Raw genomic sequence first — 17220 nt, 5'->3', positions numbered from 1 at the left:
TTCAAGGTGTAACAGGACACATTGAGGCTATCCTGCAGCTTTGTTTATAATAATACACTTATAATACACCTATGCAAATCACTCAAACAGCTGAAAGGCAAGCCACATTTGGCAAACCACACTTGAGGCACTGAGCACCAAAAGCAAGTGTTTTTTTTTGCAGGTAATACAACATTTAATATGTGTAAATAATGAAAGCTTTATTTACAATTTCAAAGTTCAATTTAGTTAACAAATATATATGTATACTATATACATATCTGCAAAGTGAACAATGTTTATTTTACAATAATCGTATAGATTCAATAGTGATTGATTCAATATACAAGAACACCCCATAAAACAATGTACAAGTCTTCAAGTGCACCTGCGTCTCTCACAGTAGTACATTATTATAAATATTCATACACTTTAAAGATGCAAAAACATTTCGCTAGTCTGCAGGCCATTTGATTATCTAACCATGTTTGCCTAATATACATTTTTGTTTTGGAATTGAAATCCCTGTCCTCAAAGCAAGGCAACCCTGAAGAAGACACTGCATGCCCAAACGTTGGTTGTTATTCCCATTAAATGTTTGGGAGCATAATTAATGTGAGACTTTTTATTTTGATAATTTACTCTCCATTAGTCAGCATCTCTATAAAACGTTGTTTGGTGAGCCTCAGCTTGTGCCTTTCACAGTAAGGCCCAACACAATCCGAGACAGACAGCAGTTTGAAAACAATGAGGCATTTTGACTGTCCTATGGGAGGCCCAGAGAACTTCAACTATATTGTTATTCAATGAGACTACAAAGCTGGCTTGTAAAACAATGTATCCAAACAACAAATACTGCATAGATATAAATGGGACATTTCATCCCCAAACTACAATCAATTCAGATTTTTTTTAACCATTCTAGACCACCAGGAATTAACATTAAAGTCAGACAAGTCAGGAGTATTTTTCAGTTACCCGAAGATTATCACTTCCCAGAAAATGTAAATGAGCTAGTTAGTTTTATTAGTCGTATTTACACTCAGAAGTGTCATATTGCCTGCCTTTCACCTACACATATAGGAAGAATCAGAAACATCAGTACTGGAATTATTAGTATAATGGTTGTCAGTACAAAAAAAAATCTCACCAGGCTCAACTTGCCCCACAAATGTTCTGTCTTTCACTTAACTGGGAGGAACCAGAAATATCAAGGCTTATGAAATTCTTTGCAGTTGGGATTTTTTTATTTAACTAGGCAAGTCAGTTAAGAACAAATTATTATTTACAATGACGGCCTAGGAACAGTGGGTTAACTGCCTTGTTCAGGGGCAGAACAAGAGATTTTTACCTTGTCAGCTCGGGGATTCGATCCACCAACCTTTCGGTTACTGGCCCAACGCTCTAACCACTTGGCTACCTGCCCAACGCTCTAACCACTTGGCTACCTGCCACCCCAAAATAGGGCATCCCTAAATGTCAATCCCAGGGGAAGTGTTGCAATACACAGCCTTGTGGAAATGCATTTCCTAGGTACAAATCAAATCATAGTTCTCTCATTAAACACATCTAGGGACCGGAAATTAGGCATATCATGGAGAAACCGGTTTCAAAGGAAAATGTACAGTCAGAGCCCTAGCAATAGACAGTTTAAATATCTACCCCTTCGTCCGGTACAAGAACAGTGGTGGTAAATGCTAATTGGTATGCAAACTTTCATTACCACCATTAAAGTCACTTTGCTAACAGACATTACAGTTGACAAGCATAGTCATGCATGTTAAATTCATCTGTAGCTACATCACAGTATTCTTGGACTGAAGTAGCTAAAGAAGAGTAAGCCCTTGAACATCAATGTTGAATGCTACGACCCACACAGATTAATCCATGACTCACTTGTTACCATGATGCAAAAGCCATTGTGTACGTGGACGAATGGCGAGAACACTTGGTTCCCTTACAGTATATCAAATGTGCATCATCAGTGACATCCACAGAGGCATAACGACACAGAAGCTAGTTTATCTACCTACCATAAATGGCATTTGAGTCACTGATTCAGAAACATGAGAAATGCAATACTTCTTGTCTGTATTGCATTTCTAATGTTTCTGAATTAGTGACTCAAATGCCAAAAGGCAAATTTCAAGAAGGTGTTCTCTGATAGAACTATGCTTCGATAGACACAGAATAAGGCAGAGACTGAAGGTTTACCCAGTTGGGGAAAAAGTTATCCTTTAGGTATTTATGAAAAACATGGTATATATGTAAATAACATTAAAAAGAGTAGAGACATCACTTAAGGCCTATAAATTGTGTTGCTCTTCTTGAGTGAGGCAATTCATAATCATACAGAACAGAGGCACTTTAACTGAAACAGGTAAAAAGCTCATCTTAAGGCTTGAATCCAGCATGACAGAATTAAAGGTTTCTAACTAGAACCTCTTGGTGTCTGTTTGTGGCCAAGAGGCTAGTTAACAGGTAAAACTATGGAAGAAAAGGGACAGTGGTCAAATTCACCAATTACTAATAAGATATTTAAATATTAAATACAAATAGATATCTTTGCAGGTCTTTTCAACAACATTCCCTTTAAATCCCTATACAGTGAATTGCCATTTTCACATTCCCATTTATTTTTGTGCTTTGTTATTTCATCAGTCTGTTTTACAAAATGCTCAAATAAACTTTGTTTCTAAACATGTTAACAGCAAGATTACTTACAAAAAAAAATTAAAATCAAATAGTTCACAATAAATATCACAATACGGGAGGCAAAATATTTATTTGTATACTATAATTAAAAAAAAAGATCTGATAACCCCAATGACTCTTCCATACTCTATTAATCCTTATCGTCCTGTCTTTAGTGTCTTGTCAAATTACCCCTGTGCTCATCACAAAAACCATGAGTTTGTCATGGAACATTACATTTAGCAGCATTGATTAATTTAATGCAAAACTAGGTCTACTCCATCTTTGACTGGCCATGAACAGGTGGGCCAGCGTGGGAGGCTTTACATATTGGTTAAAGGCTGGATCAAAGATGTTTGGTGTAAGACATGTGGTAGATCCACAATTAGCTGATCCAAATCTGTGTAGCAGAGAGGTACCAGTTTGACTGAAATGAAGGTATCCGGAGATCATTGGCACATTGGCTGTGGGAGGAAATGTCTGGTGGAAGGTGGGTTTAAAACGGAGGTTTAAAAGCTCAGGAAAGGGCTCTTTTTGATCTCTTCTCCTGAATTTGAGAGAGAACTTCTGCCGTGTCCTTTATCAATGCATCAAAGATCCCGTCAGCCAACTGCATCTTGACATAGAGCTCATCTTCATCGTAGTTCACCCACTGAGACTCTTCCTCGTGAAGCTCCTGGACCTGAAAACACACAATACTTACTACCAGAAAATAAAGGACTTTTGAAATTGGAAAATTCACAATGAGTCACTCCTGAAGTTACTGTTCAATGCCCTTACCAGAATATGATCTACTCGATCCCGTTTTTTCCTCCCGAATTTCAGCATCTTCTGCCAATCTGTTTTCTGGTTGTGGTCTTTCTTCAGGCCATACAGCTTCAACACCTCGGTGGTGATGAACACCTTAGAAGACAAGGTTAAATATTACATTGTGATCTTAGCAAATCAAACCACCAACACTGAAGTGTTAACCACATTGGATGCCAGCATAAACATGGAATACACACCTGAACCCTGGTGATGTCGCCAGGGCTCATTACTCTATGGAAATAGGAGGAGTTCATGCGTCGAGGCTTCACCCACTGAGGCTGATGGGCGTTAGGATCCTCTGCAAAGATCTCCTGGATGATCTCCCATGTTAAGTCATAAACAGCCTGCAGATAAGCAAAGGTTATGTCAGTGGATACATATCAATAAATTACATGGGTCTTGAAGATTTCATATAGTATCAATTTGTGTGGCAAATCCTTTTCAATGTGGTCTTACCTGTCTGTAGCTGCGAACACATTGACCTTTATCCTGGCCTATGGTATCGCAGCCCAGGAACTCCTCTGAAGGCTTGAGGATGGGGAGACCAGCGAGGGTCTGTGTGCCCTGGCCCAGTTTAAATCTGTCCCAGATCTCCTGGGTGGCAGCATGGACCAGTTTCTCCACTTCAGGGGCGGAGTGGGGAACCACCATAGCAGGCTGCTCAGGGAGCTTGGGCTGCAGGGGCAGCTCTGGTCTGGGTGGGGTCTTCACCTGGCATCCTGAGCCAGCAGACAGCCCCTCTTCTTCCTGCTGCTGCCTCCGTTTCTGTCTTTGCTGCTCTCTTCGAGAGCTGAGGCCATAGTCCTCATCGAACCAGTCCTGCTCGTCTCCCAGTTCATCCAGTAGCTCGCGGCTCAGCTCCAGCTCAGCCAGACGTTTGGCCAACTCCTCCTGACCAGTGGCCCCCAACACTGGACTCTCCTACAGAAAGAGAGAGGGAGGGAGGAAAGACAAGTCACTCACAGTAAAAAAACAAACAATAAAAAACTAAAAGTTTATGTTAGACTGTGATGAAAATCTACAAAAGGGAAGAAAATAGAGCATCAAATTCAACTGGATATCTGTCAACATAAGCTTCTTGGTCCCAGTTGTCGTTGACCCTCGGACTCAAACAAATCGCATTGAGGTCTTTTGAGGTTAAATCAAGACAGGATGTTAAATGCAATTATTGCTACATTCCTCCTCAGTTATCTTATCAGTTCTGTTTAATCATTTACTAGATCAAGTCTCTTAAGTACTTTAACTGAAAAACTAGGAATTTATAAATTTGAAATTCAATGTGTTACACATTATGTGATTTCAGGTTATCACATTATTGGAGGAGTAAATTCTTTGTTTTAACACTTAGAAGATTTACTCTATAAATGTCTTTAGAAAGGGTCAGATGAACTCACAGGCCGGTTACAGAGTTCTGGAGAGGAGACTTGCTCTTCTTGCTCTGCATCTAGGAAGAAGGGCAGACCATCTCTTTGTGCTACAGACTGTGGTCGGGAGACAGTCACCCCACCCTCATCATTAAAAAAGTCATCTTGCATTTGATTATAAGCTGATATCTTCTCTTCTTTGGCCTTTCTGATCTGTGTGAATTGCGTCACAGCATCTTTCATGAAGTTGTTGAGGAGCTTATCTGCAAAAGCACCGAGGGCGTCTTTCTCCACGGTTTGCTCTGGAGTAGACTTCTGATGGGTATCTAGGCCGTTCCTCTCAATGAGGGTAGTGGTCTCATTAAGAGTGTTTTCCCCCAAGGCTATCTTACTGTCTATGTCAGTGCTGAAGAGACTGGTAGGCACATCTTCAAGGTCCAGAATGATTGTCTTGGTTCTTCCATTGGACATTGGATACTCTCCCTCTTTGAACTCATGCGAGTTGGTCAGGTTTATCTTGTGTTCAGCTGAACCATCATTCACATCAGTAGGTCCTTTGTCTTCAGAATCATAACTCTTCTGAGACGTTTCCTCTTTTCTATTTCTCAGATTCCCCCCGTGTGTCTTCTCAATGTGGTGTTTCTTTGTCTCGTCTTCAGACTGGTCATCAAGGAAAGAGTCCTCATCCTCTGTGGTTTCCACATAGATCTCAAACTTATCTGGCAGATGGGAGATCTTGTCTGGAGGAGCGAAGATGCCATGGCCCTCCTCACACTCAAAGTAAACCACCTCATCGTAGGTGCCATTGTTGCTTCCCTCAAACTTGTCCAGCTCTACTCCAGCCCAGAAGCCGTTGGCAAAGCTGGTGTGGCCCTTGAATCTAAGCGTACCAGGCTGGACGTTGCTCACTAAAACCCTGTCCCCAATGGTGAAGTTAGGCATTTCATCCACTGATTGTGAAGGTGGTGTCTGGGAAGGGGAGATAGTTGGAGAGCGGTTTGAACTAATGACCTTCTCCTGGGAATCCTTGGTCTGGCTATTCAGGTCCAGAAGTCTTTCAGAGCAAGGACTGCCACAACTAGCTCCAGATCTTTCACTCAGCTCTTCACCGATATCCTCCTCACTACTGTAGAAGGGTGAACTACTGTGGGAAGCTTCCCTGGTCTCTTGGCGGGACGGTGAGGTAGGTTTAGAGCCTTGGTTGTCCTCCCTGAGTGATGACTCCACTGAGGATTCAAAGTCCTCATGATAATCATCAGCTGAAGGAGAGGCCTCCTTACCCTTGGCTGAAAAGTCCCTATTTGATGAAAAAGCATCAGACTCAGGGCTGTATGATCGCTCTTTAATGGGGGATGGTGATTTCTCATCAACATCAAGACTGCTTATCGGGGAAAGCCCTTGTTCTCCTTTCATTATGGAAACATGTTCAGACAGAGACTGGTGCTGCTGGGAAGCTGGTCTCTGCTCTAGGTCAAGTTTGAGTAGATGGTCAAAGTGTCGGTCTTCAGAGCGGGAATGAGAATGCTCAGAGCCTTCAGACTTCACAGAGTCCAGCTCCTCCATGACCTCTGACCGGAGGCTGGAGACAACGCTCTCATCCCCCGAGTCGGTGGCCTGTGGTCTGGCTGGCTCCCTCAGAGGGAGTGCCCCCTCAGAAAGCTGCCTGGGGAGATTCTCGGGGGACAGCAGGCCCCTTAGACCGTTGGTGTGCTCTGGACTCCCATACACTGGAGTTGGGGTGACTGTAGGGGGGTCCTCGTCTGAGGACTCCTCATGCCCTGAGGTATATTTACTGAGGTCATCTGAAAACAAATCAACAACGCATTAAACAATGTGTGTTATGATCACAGTATGGGCACAAATGTCTAAGTCTTAGAAAGTATTTTGAGGAGAAAAATACACTTATTGACAGTGCTTATCCACAACCTACCTTGTCCAACTGGAGAATGTGGAAGGGTCTTCTCAGCTTTCTCAGAGTCAGAGACAACCTTCCAGTTTTGGCTGGTTTCAGACCTGGGGAGAATATTAGAATATTCCGATTAAGATCCCATGAAAGCGGACTAATTGATCAGTTTGCAGATCATACATAGAGTGAAGTGCGATGGTGTACCTGTAAGGAGGTGGTGATTTAATCTGGGGCTTCTCTGTGGCTGAGATGGGGGCCTTGATTTGAGGCTTGGCAGAGGGTGTCGAGTCTGGTTCCTTATTCAACTCAGTCTTGGTCTTCTCAATGAAGTCATTGTAGGACTAGACGTAAGAAAACAACAACAAAAAAAGTCAGTCACTCTTTTTGTTATGTCTCATTGAATGCAGCAGGGCAGGCTAGGATTCTCTGACAGACACATACTGACCTCTAGCTGCTTCAGTAGGCTGGCCTCCTGGGCTTTCAGACGCTCTTTGTGCCTCTTCTTCTGCTCTTTCTTCAGATGGTACACCACAGACTTGCGTTTGCGCAGCTCCTCTTTCAGGGCACGTATACGGCTCTCGATATCTCTCTGATCTGACATGGGCTCTGTGTGGCACAATAAGTATTGTTAGAATGCTGAATCCATACAAGACTGATTAGTATAAAGTAATCCAAATTAGAGCTACAGAACTCAAATTCTGAGCGGGGGTGGGGGGGGCGTAAATTTCAGTATTTGGTGTTTGTCAATACCAACATTCATAGAATACTCCAAAAATGCATGCACAAGTACATGTTATGGTGAATGGTAAAACCTGTAGATTGAAATTCCCACCATGATATTTACACAGAATCAGCAACAGTTTAAGGACTATGAATGTAGCTCGGTGACACAGGTAGGAAGCTTCCATACACCCATAACACAACTAAGCAGGTTGAGCGTCAGGGAACTGCATGCACAATCCTTTTCTTACAGCATCACATTATGCCTGCACAATCAGTCATCTTTATACTCTGCCTTTCAACATATCTAACAGAAAATACAAAATAATGCCCCAGTTTAGAAGGGACTACTGCTCCAGACATTGGGGCCAACTCACCTGTGTGTATGCCTGAAGGGGTGTCAGTGGCCTTGGGGTCGTGGCTGGCGGTCCTGGAGGAGGAGCGGAGCTGCATCTTGCTGCTGCTGCCCTCTGGGTGTGTGTTAGTGTCGAGGCTGGATTTTGGTAGAGACTGTTCAACAGAGTAAAAGGATAGGGTCCAAGGGGAATTTAGGACACAGTCTCACATTCACCACAACAGCATTCTCCAACTAACTAACCATGCCAAGCATCTCACACATACACAAAAACAAACACACTCAAAAGGCAGTGTCCCTAATGGATTCAAATATGCCATATTCTGCCTTAAATTTAGTCTTCTTGCTTATAGCCCATTTGCACATGGCTGCAGGTAGCGGTTAAGAGCGTTGGGCCATTAACCAATAGGTCGTTGGTTCGAATCATCGAGTAAACTAGGTGAAAAATCAGTCTTTGTTTTCCTTTGAGCAATGCACTTACACTAATTGCTCCTGTAGGTGGCTCTGGTTAAGAGTGTCTGCTAAATGACAAAACATTTACATTCCTAAAATGATTTAACTCATAACTACATATTATGTTATTCACAATTTGGGTGAAAGTAGTGATTTTTTTCTTGACCTAATAGGGCAGTTGATTAACAATACTGCATTTAACAAAACAATCAAGTAGCACAAATTCATTGATCACGAGAAGTGACAATTCACTGAAAGCAGCAACTGGTCCTGGAGCCTGGACAAAAGCCTGCATTCACTGAGCTGCCCAGCGATGGGAAGAGAGCTAACAAAGTCTCAATTTGCGCTCAGGAGGGAAATAGATTCTGTTAAATCATTATACAATTCCCTCCATATTCCTTTCACATGCTGCTTTTGATTTCTTTCAACATTATTTCCTAATCGTATGGAAAGGCTAATAAACACATGTAATCAATGTCTTTCTACTGTATTAATACATTACTGCAAAAAATGAAATCCCAACATGCACAGGGCCTTACCCTCCTGCTTGCAGAGGGGGAGTCAAAGTCCTGGGTGTAGATAGAGGGGCTGTGCTGGGCAGAGGGCAGCTCAGAGACAGAGCAAGGCTGATCAGTGGAGGGGATGTCTGGCTGCTGGGACCCAGACAGCTCTGTGTGCACGCTGGAGCTAGTCACAACTGGGGAGTAGTCACCCCCACTCACAGAGTCTGAGGAGATACACAAAGGTCATGGGTCAAGAGTAGATAGACCTGCAGCCTCAAACATTGAGATGCAGCTAGCTAGATGGACTGTATGGCGCTCTGTCATTCATAAAAGTACATGACATAAGGCAAGCAAACACATGACCTGATAACAGGCAGTAAACAGAAACCACTGTATACTACCAGGTGCCCATTTATTTCATGTCATACACAACCTCTTTCTCACCTCTGTCAGTTCTGCCCTCAGGGCTGTGCTGGCTGGGGCTGGCATTGGGGCTCTCTCTCTGTTCTGACCTCTGGTCTCGGTCTCTAGGACACTCTCTGTCCCAGGCAGCCATGGCCTGCTTCTCCATGTGCCTCACCTCTGCCTCCTCAGCATCCAGCCTCTGCTTCCACTCCAGCAGCTCCTCCGCATGCCTCCGCCGCTGCATCAAACCCTGCTCCCGCTTGGTCAGGAACCTGATGGTGGGGAGGAGCGGAGGAATGGAGAGAAGGGTGGAGGAGGAGAGAAAGCACAAAGGGCACAATCTACATGAGGAGCAGTGAAATGATGGCAACATTGCAGATGCTAGCAGAGCCACCAGCAGTCCAAACAGTCAACCCAACCACCCCCCGCCGATCTTCACTGCAAACTCAAAACCTATGGGATCGCCCACACACACACAACAAACCATGTTTACCTCGATAGACATGGTTTCATTTTGACACCATAGTGCACAAGTCACCCAAACTCTTCCCCAAACAACAGAGTAAAAGCATTTCATAAAAATGGGGAAAAACAGAAACAAAGTGTGGTGGAGACCTGATCACCAGGCCAACATCATGCATTTGATTTAATACCTCTCAAACATCTCTGTCCAATACAAAACCGCACCCCAGAATATCCTAAATGTCTCTATGGATGTAACTTCAACATGAATTCTCCACAACACAAGAGTCTAAATGCATTTCCCACATACACACACTGCTGAGAGAAAAGACAACGTTCAAATTCTTTCTCCGTTGCTTGGATTTATAACATACATTGAAAAGGACTGGTGTGTTATGCAATGCAAGTTAAACAGCTATTTTGCATATTGACTATAATTAGTACAAGTACCAGACAGTACTGTGTTGTTTGGCTTTGTCTCACTCCCTCATGCACCAGCCTAATTCAAACTGAAGTTGGGAAAGATACTGTAGGGCTTTGGTCTAGACTGTGTTCCCAATTCTATTAAGCCCACTTGATATATATTCTCATTAGCCTATCACAAGCAACAGTTACCTAATCAGGAAAATCAGTAAAGATTTACTGGGCTCATTAAATCAGATGAAAACCTTTATCATATGTTAAAGCAACGCCCAAAGGCACTGCGTCTTTCTCATAGATGGGTTGTAGCCTAATATCTCAGCATTTAATCTTAGGGACTTTGTTCCAACTAAGTAGTGAGTGGCATGAATACGAGGAATATTAGGAGATGCAGATCATGATTTATTCACTCTGAATGAGAGTTAAATGAGCGCCTCCAAGCAACACCACAGTGAGCTCTCGCTGTTCAATGGGAGAGTCTCGCTTAATCAGGCCAACCATATTAACATGAATATGACCTTTGACCGAAGCATGTCAAAGAGAGGTCATATTATTATTGACAAAAATGCCTTTTGTTTTTCACTTATTTTTGAATTGTATTACTTCTGTGCCCCTTCATGCATACGGTTGTGATCGTACATGCAATGCCTGGTGACTTTGGTTTGCGTTTGGTTTGTGTTTTTCAAGCTTTCGATTCCCCAATTATTGGAGAAAAAATAAAAATAACCTGGCAAGACCCTAGCAGCCCCCCCCCCCCCCCACACACACCATTCCACCCATGCTTCCACTAGTGGTAGTGGCTGAACACAAGCATGCTCCATGGGACAGAGGCAGCAGTGAGAGGCGAGAGCAGCACTGTACCTGACCAACTGGTTGTAGATAAACAGCTGGAGGTTGGGATGGAGATTGGGGAAACAGAGACTGAGAGAGGCCCAGTGGTGGGCCGTAAACACACAGAAGAAGTAGTGCACAGGAGAGCAGTGTCTACAACAAAACAAAGCAAGGGGACACATGACACACAGAGAAAAACAACCAAACATGAGTTGGAAAATGAGGGGAAAAAAACAGCAAAAGAGAGAGATTAGGAAGTAATAGAAAAACAACCACAGAGACAAGAGGGGGAGAGAGAGAAGACAGCAGTGAGTAAGCATGTGTTTTATTGCACCGAATGTTTCATGTTTCATTCTAAGAGAATGAATGTACTTAATTACTGCGCCAGGGCTTTGTGTTGTTGGCAGTGCTTTAAACCCAGTCCTTTTCATCAGACGTGAGCCAGGACAATGGCAAGGATGTAGTGCGTGTTTGTCTTTGGAGCCGGACTACAATGAATCGCTGGTGTCTAGTAATGTGTAGCCATGTGTGAATGCGTGCAGTGGTGGCGGTGCCAGAGACAGGAGCTAGGCGTGACTGATAAATGATCATCCTTAAGGGTTAAGAGAGAGAGGCCCTTTGTCTCATTTTGCACCCCACTGGACATAATGCTTCTGCTTAATTAAATGCACTGGATTAAGAAATTTGAGGAGATTTGATTATTTTTGCAAAAAGTTGCACATATTGTTAATGTTTTTGTTAATGTTTTTAACTACTGATTTGGACTTCATTAGAATAAAATCCAGGCTAAAAGCACACAAACCTTCACTATGATCAACACAACAATAACAACACTAGGGCATGATTCAAAGAGAGGCTGTTTACATAATGAAAGGGCAGATTGTTAGAAGACCAAAGCTAGCGAGCAGACAGAGGCATGGCTACAAGCAGCTTGTTAGTTCCCTATAGAAAATAAAGTCTCGGCTCAAATTGACAGCGACCTCCCATGTTTAGCCGTGACATTACGTACATTCAGTTTGTGTTATTTGGTCATTTTATAAATTCAAGGAATCATCAGATCTAGAATTAGTACTGATGACGTTCTTGAAAGAAAGTTCAAAATCCTAAAACGCCACAACACCTGAATGTTTGTTAGGACCTGTACTGCAGAATGTTCAAGTACACAAATGAGTTCAGTCAGTGTGCCAGTCTGGTTGTATAACCATCATGTGAGCCCCAGAGTCACAAAACCACATTTTTAACACAGACGTAAACCTGCCCTGGTTGCTTGTACGAGACACCAGACAGATATTTTACAATACATATCTGCTCTGGTTCATATTGTTAATATTCCAATGATTAGTACAGGGGTTAGAGAGAACGCACTCTATCTATAGAGGACAGGAAGCATGCTTATATTCATATCCACACCACAGGTTAAGGATCAGGGTGTCTAGTCAAGCCATTCCCCCACTTTCACAAGGCAATAGTGATTTGGATTCAATTGTTTTCACTAAGAGAAGCTCTGAGGTGGCTAGCTAATTCCTTGTGAATAATAAAGCAAACAGCTTGAATGATTGACATGGCCAATGTGAGAACAGGATTATAGTTTTGTTCAATCATCAGTGTATGACAACAATCACACCCATAAAGATATGGTTATCAAATATGGTAATTTCAGCTGTTTAAAAGTTGGTATAAAGTAATATTCAGTGACCAGAATGGTGGAATAATATCAGCCATCTTAGTGAATCCTTTTATAACCCCTAAAGTTGAAAAAAAAGAGCCCATGACTGTCAATTCTACATTTGAGTTATCAATAGAAATCTGGACAGTGTGGTTATTAATAGGTTAATAGAAGAGAAAATTACTTCTCCTCCATGTGAGAGCGCATCTTTTTGAGCTTCTGCATGATGCTGCTGGTCTCACTGCCAGACACTGAGAGGGGAGAGGCACTGCGCACGTCCCCGTCTGTTATCGCAGCACTGGGGGAAGCTGCCTCATCTATAGGCTCTGACACTGGAGTCTCCTGTAGGACACAGACAAATCATTTCAACTCTTTATGAGACCATGTAGCATTGTTTTAGACATATGAATAACAAAAAAAGCATGTCTTTCTGAAGTTCGGTTCAGTATCTCCATGAATAAGAAGTGTATGCGTCTCAGATAGGAATAAGATGAAAGGTGGTGGTAGTACTGACTGGTGGGGTGTCACCGGTGCTGGCACACTTGAGGCGCTCCTTCAGCTTGAGGGTGGTGTATCTCATCCTCTCTATCTCCTCCTGCTGTTTGAGCAGCAGCTGCCTCTCCTTCCTGGCTGCCTTGTTGGCCTCCTGCAGACACTTGATTTCCGCCTGGACGCCACACACACACAGGGTCATGGTCACTCAGCATTACAGATGGGCAGTTATGGGAGCAGGTGAGATGTGCAGAGATTTAAGGCTCGATTCAATCTGTATCGCTGAAGTTAAGTGCTATAGTGTGCTTCAAATTGAAAGGTACTTTCCGATGAGCAGACAAATGCTGAGTTTACCGTGAATGCAGTCTCCGCGAATGAGGAAAAATTGCCTTTAAATGTCAATCACACCATAGTGCTGAACTTCAGTGTCACAGACTGAATCAAGCCCGTTGTAAGTTAATTGTGAGTTAGTTACCTGCTCCTGTTGAAGTTTCATCAGTAGGCCTCGTTGCTTCTTTCTGATGGGCGGCATCTTGTCATCTTCACCCTTGTCTCTGAAGCGCCTATGTGGTCAGAAAGGAGAAAGTGAGATCATGAATGCAAAATGAGGACAGAAGTGCCAAATGGAGTCTAGTTTTGGTCAACGTGTTCTGTTGAATTTCTCTAGTGGTTACTGTATATGAATCATTGGAGGACATGACAGAAAACAAAACATTGAATTTAGCGGGGAATGAGACACTATTAATTTGGACAACATGGATCCTAATAAAAGTAAACCAGTGCCTTTTCTGATGCTCCAGCCAGGCGAGCTCGGCCTTGGTCTTCTCCTTAAGGGCCTTCTGTCGCAGGCGCAGCAGGGAGCTCTGGTGGTGGGCACGCACCTCCTCCTCCTTCATGTACTGACGCACCATGTCCATGGTGAACCTGGAGAAGCTGTCCTGCCCGCTAGAGAAGGGCATGCTGCCATCCTGCTGCTGCTATGGGGGGGGCAGAGAGGTAGAGGAAGAGGGGACAGTGAGTCACTCACACACAGATAACACAAAGCCTTATCAGTCAGGAAACCGGGCATACACAGAGAGCAAACAGTGATAGATGGAAAATCACTCTGGCCACTGGTTAAAATGTTTATTCGGCTGGCAAACAGACTGAGGCATGGGAGTGGTTGCTACATAGGTATTTACAACACTTGAGTCCATTCAAATAAAACACCTGGGCCCAATGAAGGCCAAGGTTTGTACAAGATCATCTCCACATGTGGCAGCCAGGTGTGAACAACGGTGTATGGTTCTCCACCCTATCTTAGCTGCACCACAGCCAACCTCTCCTCCACATGTTGGGTTTGAGAGGACTGAGTACAGGTTGGGGAGAGAGGGATACAGCCAGGAAGGGAATCTCCTAGGAGCAGTTAAGCGGACTGGGGAACACAGCACATTTATTGTTCCCAGGGTAGAAATTAGTTGAGCAGGCTTTCCCAGTCTCTCTGATGCCCTTGCAAGTGGAGCCCACAAGGCAGGCAGGTCTTTCCTGGCCTCAATATGCCCAGGCACACTCCCTCATACCTCTGAGCTCTTCAGAGACGCAGGGAGCTGCCACTGTGGCTTGACATTAAGAGCGAGGACAGATGCTGCTGCCAAAATACTAGAGAGAAGATATAAGTTCACCATTAATGAGGTCAAATAGGGCTAAATGCTAGTTAAACATTATGCACTAGTTAATTCAAGGATAGGCAGAAACCTCCCCAAGTAAACTAGTACACTTAAGCTTTTGGATAAGTGCTAGGACTTCAGTACTGTGGAGGCCAATCATTATTTGAGTAGCCTTGCTATTTTGCCAGAATTACAACTATTGAGATGAGGTGGCATACTAACCTTGGAGCTGTCCTGTTCTGTGGTCTTCTCCTGACTGGGTTGGTTGTCTGAGTCCTCACGGGGACCTCTCTTCTCCACCGCTCCCCGCCGGTGGGACTCAGAGGGAAGCAGAGAGCGGAACGAACGTTCCTCAATCTCATCTTCCGTCATGGACTCATCAAACTTCAGAGAGTACTCTGTAGCAACTGAGGTGCTGTCTGTATGGGGACAGATTGGAGAGAGGAAACATAGATAACTTTCTAAGAGACTCCAGGTTGTTTACTCTCTCCTCCATACATATTTGGAAAGTGAAGCTATGTTATATATGAGGTTACAGGACAGAACGTCACCTTTTATTTATCTGTTTTACTGTTTAGAAATGAAAGCAATTCATGTATTTAGTCGACCAAACAAAACTTAGGACTACTTTAATAAACTATACTTACGACTACTTCAAACGGGGGGGACAGGATACATAGTGATTTCATTTCTAAAATGGTAAAACTGATATGTATAAATATGACATTCTATACTATCGCCTAATATGAAACATTCTCTCTCAAATCTAAAACGCTGGAGTATACAACCAAAATAAAATATTTAGCTTCACTGTCCAAATACATATGGATGGGAGTACAGTGGGCAAAAAAGTATTTAGTCAGCCACCAATTGTGCAAGTTCTCCCACTTAAAAATATGAGAGAGGCCTGTAATTTTCATCATAGGTACACTTCAACTATGACAGACAAAATTAGAAAAAAAAATCAAGAAAATCACATTGTAGGATTTTTTATGAATTTATTTGCAAATTAGGGTGGAAAATAAGTATTTGGTCCCCTACAAACAAGCAAGATTTCTGGCTCTCACAGACCTGTAACTTCTTCTTTAAGAGGCTCCTCTGTCCTCCACTCGTTACCTGTATTAATGGCACCTGTTTGAACTTGTTATCGGTATAAAAGACACCTGTCCACAACCTTAAAACAGTCACACTCCAAACTACACTATGGCCAAGACCAAAGAGCTGTCAAAGGACACCAGAAACAAAATTGTAGACCTGCACCAGGCTGGGAAGACTGAATCTGCAATAGGTAAGCAGCTTGCTTTGAAGAAATCAACTGTGGGAGCAATTATTAGGAAATGGAAGACATACAAGACCACTGATACTCTCCCTCGACCTGGGGCTCCACGCAAGATCTCAGCTCGTGGGGTCAAAATGATCACAAGAACGGTGAGCAAAAATCCCAGAACCACACGGGGGGACCTAGTGAATGACCTGCAGAGAGCTGGGACCAAAGTAACAAAGCCTACCATCAGTAACACACTACGCCGCCAGGGACTCAAATCCTGCCAGACGTGTCCCCCTGCTTAAGTCAGTACATGTCCAGGCCCGTAGGAATTTTGCTAAAGAGCATTTGGATGATCCAGAAGAAGATTGGGAGAATGTCATATGGTCAGATGAAACAAAAATATAACTTTTTGGTAAAAACCTCAACTCGTCGTGTTTGGAGGACAAAGAATGCTGAGTTGCATCCAAAGAACACCATACCTACTGTGAAGCATGGGGGTGGAAACATCATGCTTTGGGGCTGTTTTTCTGCAAAGGGACCAGGACGACTGATCCGTGTAAAGGAAAGAATGAATGGGGTCATGTATCGTGAGATTTTGAGTGAAAACCTCCTTCCATCAGCAAGGGCATTGAAGATGAAACGTGGCTGGGTCTTTCAGCATGACAATGATCCCAAACACACCGCCCGGGCAACGAAGGAGTGGTTTCGTAAGAAGCATTTCAAGGTCCTGGAGTGGCCTAGCCAGTCTCCAGATCTCAACCCCATAGAAAATCTTTGGAGGGAGTTGAAAGTCCGTGTTGCCCAGCAACAGCCCCAAAACATCACTGCTATAGAGGAGATCTTCATGGAGGAATGGGCCAAAATACCAGCAATAGTGTGTGAAAACCTTGTGAAGACTTACAGAAAACGTTGACCTCTGTCATGGCCAACAAAGGGTATATAACAAAGTATTGAGATAAACTTTTGTTATTGACTAAATACTTATTTTCCACCATAATTTGCAAATAAATTCATTAAAAATCCTACAATGTGATTTTCTTGATTTTTTTCTCTAATTTTGTCTGTCATAGTTGAAGTGTACCTATGATGAAAATTACAGGCTTCTCTCATCTTTTTAAGTGGGAGAACTTGCACAATTGGTGGCTGACTAAATACTTTTTTTCCCCACTGTATATATATATCATAAATTATAGTTATACACTGCCTGCTTGATAATGGTCCATCTCCAGATCCCACAAAGCGTGCTA

General features: G+C 43.1%; 1 protein-coding gene across 6 annotated transcripts in view; it reads right to left on the bottom strand.

Moving 5' to 3' along the window:
- Window positions 1–179: 179 nt before the first annotated feature.
- Window positions 180–17220, bottom strand: part of LOC139409280 (centrosomal protein 350) — a 36282-nt gene continuing 19241 nt past the window's right edge. For 3 of the 6 annotated variants that reach the window (XM_071154193.1, XM_071154190.1, XM_071154191.1), the window contains exons 22-38: window positions 14929–15125; window positions 13844–14037; window positions 13536–13623; window positions 13083–13235; window positions 12753–12910; window positions 10933–11055; window positions 9229–9461; window positions 8821–9008; window positions 7851–7983; window positions 7199–7359; window positions 6958–7094; window positions 6778–6860; window positions 4878–6649; window positions 3940–4404; window positions 3681–3827; window positions 3454–3576; window positions 180–3355 (exon numbers count right to left, since the gene is read on the bottom strand). In XM_071154193.1, the coding sequence (XP_071010294.1) occupies window positions 3191–3355; window positions 3454–3576; window positions 3681–3827; window positions 3940–4404; window positions 4878–6649; window positions 6778–6860; window positions 6958–7094; window positions 7199–7359; window positions 7851–7983; window positions 8821–9008; window positions 9229–9461; window positions 10933–11055; window positions 12753–12910; window positions 13083–13235; window positions 13536–13623; window positions 13844–14037; window positions 14929–15125 (4520 nt within the window). In that variant the 3' untranslated portion in view covers window positions 180–3190. The remainder of the gene's footprint in view (window positions 3356–3453; window positions 3577–3680; window positions 3828–3939; window positions 4405–4877; window positions 6650–6777; window positions 6861–6957; window positions 7095–7198; window positions 7360–7850; window positions 7984–8820; window positions 9009–9228; window positions 9462–10932; window positions 11056–12752; window positions 12911–13082; window positions 13236–13535; window positions 13624–13843; window positions 14038–14928; window positions 15126–17220) is intronic. The other 3 variants (XM_071154195.1, XM_071154194.1, XM_071154192.1) reach the window with 2 other exon arrangements.

This window comes from Oncorhynchus clarkii, chromosome 5 (assembly GCF_045791955.1).
Source record: "Oncorhynchus clarkii lewisi isolate Uvic-CL-2024 chromosome 5, UVic_Ocla_1.0, whole genome shotgun sequence".
Classification (NCBI taxonomy): Eukaryota; Metazoa; Chordata; class Actinopteri; order Salmoniformes; family Salmonidae; genus Oncorhynchus; species Oncorhynchus clarkii.
The sequence above is the reverse complement of the archived record's forward strand: the minus strand, read 5'-3'. Positions and strand labels throughout refer to the sequence as shown.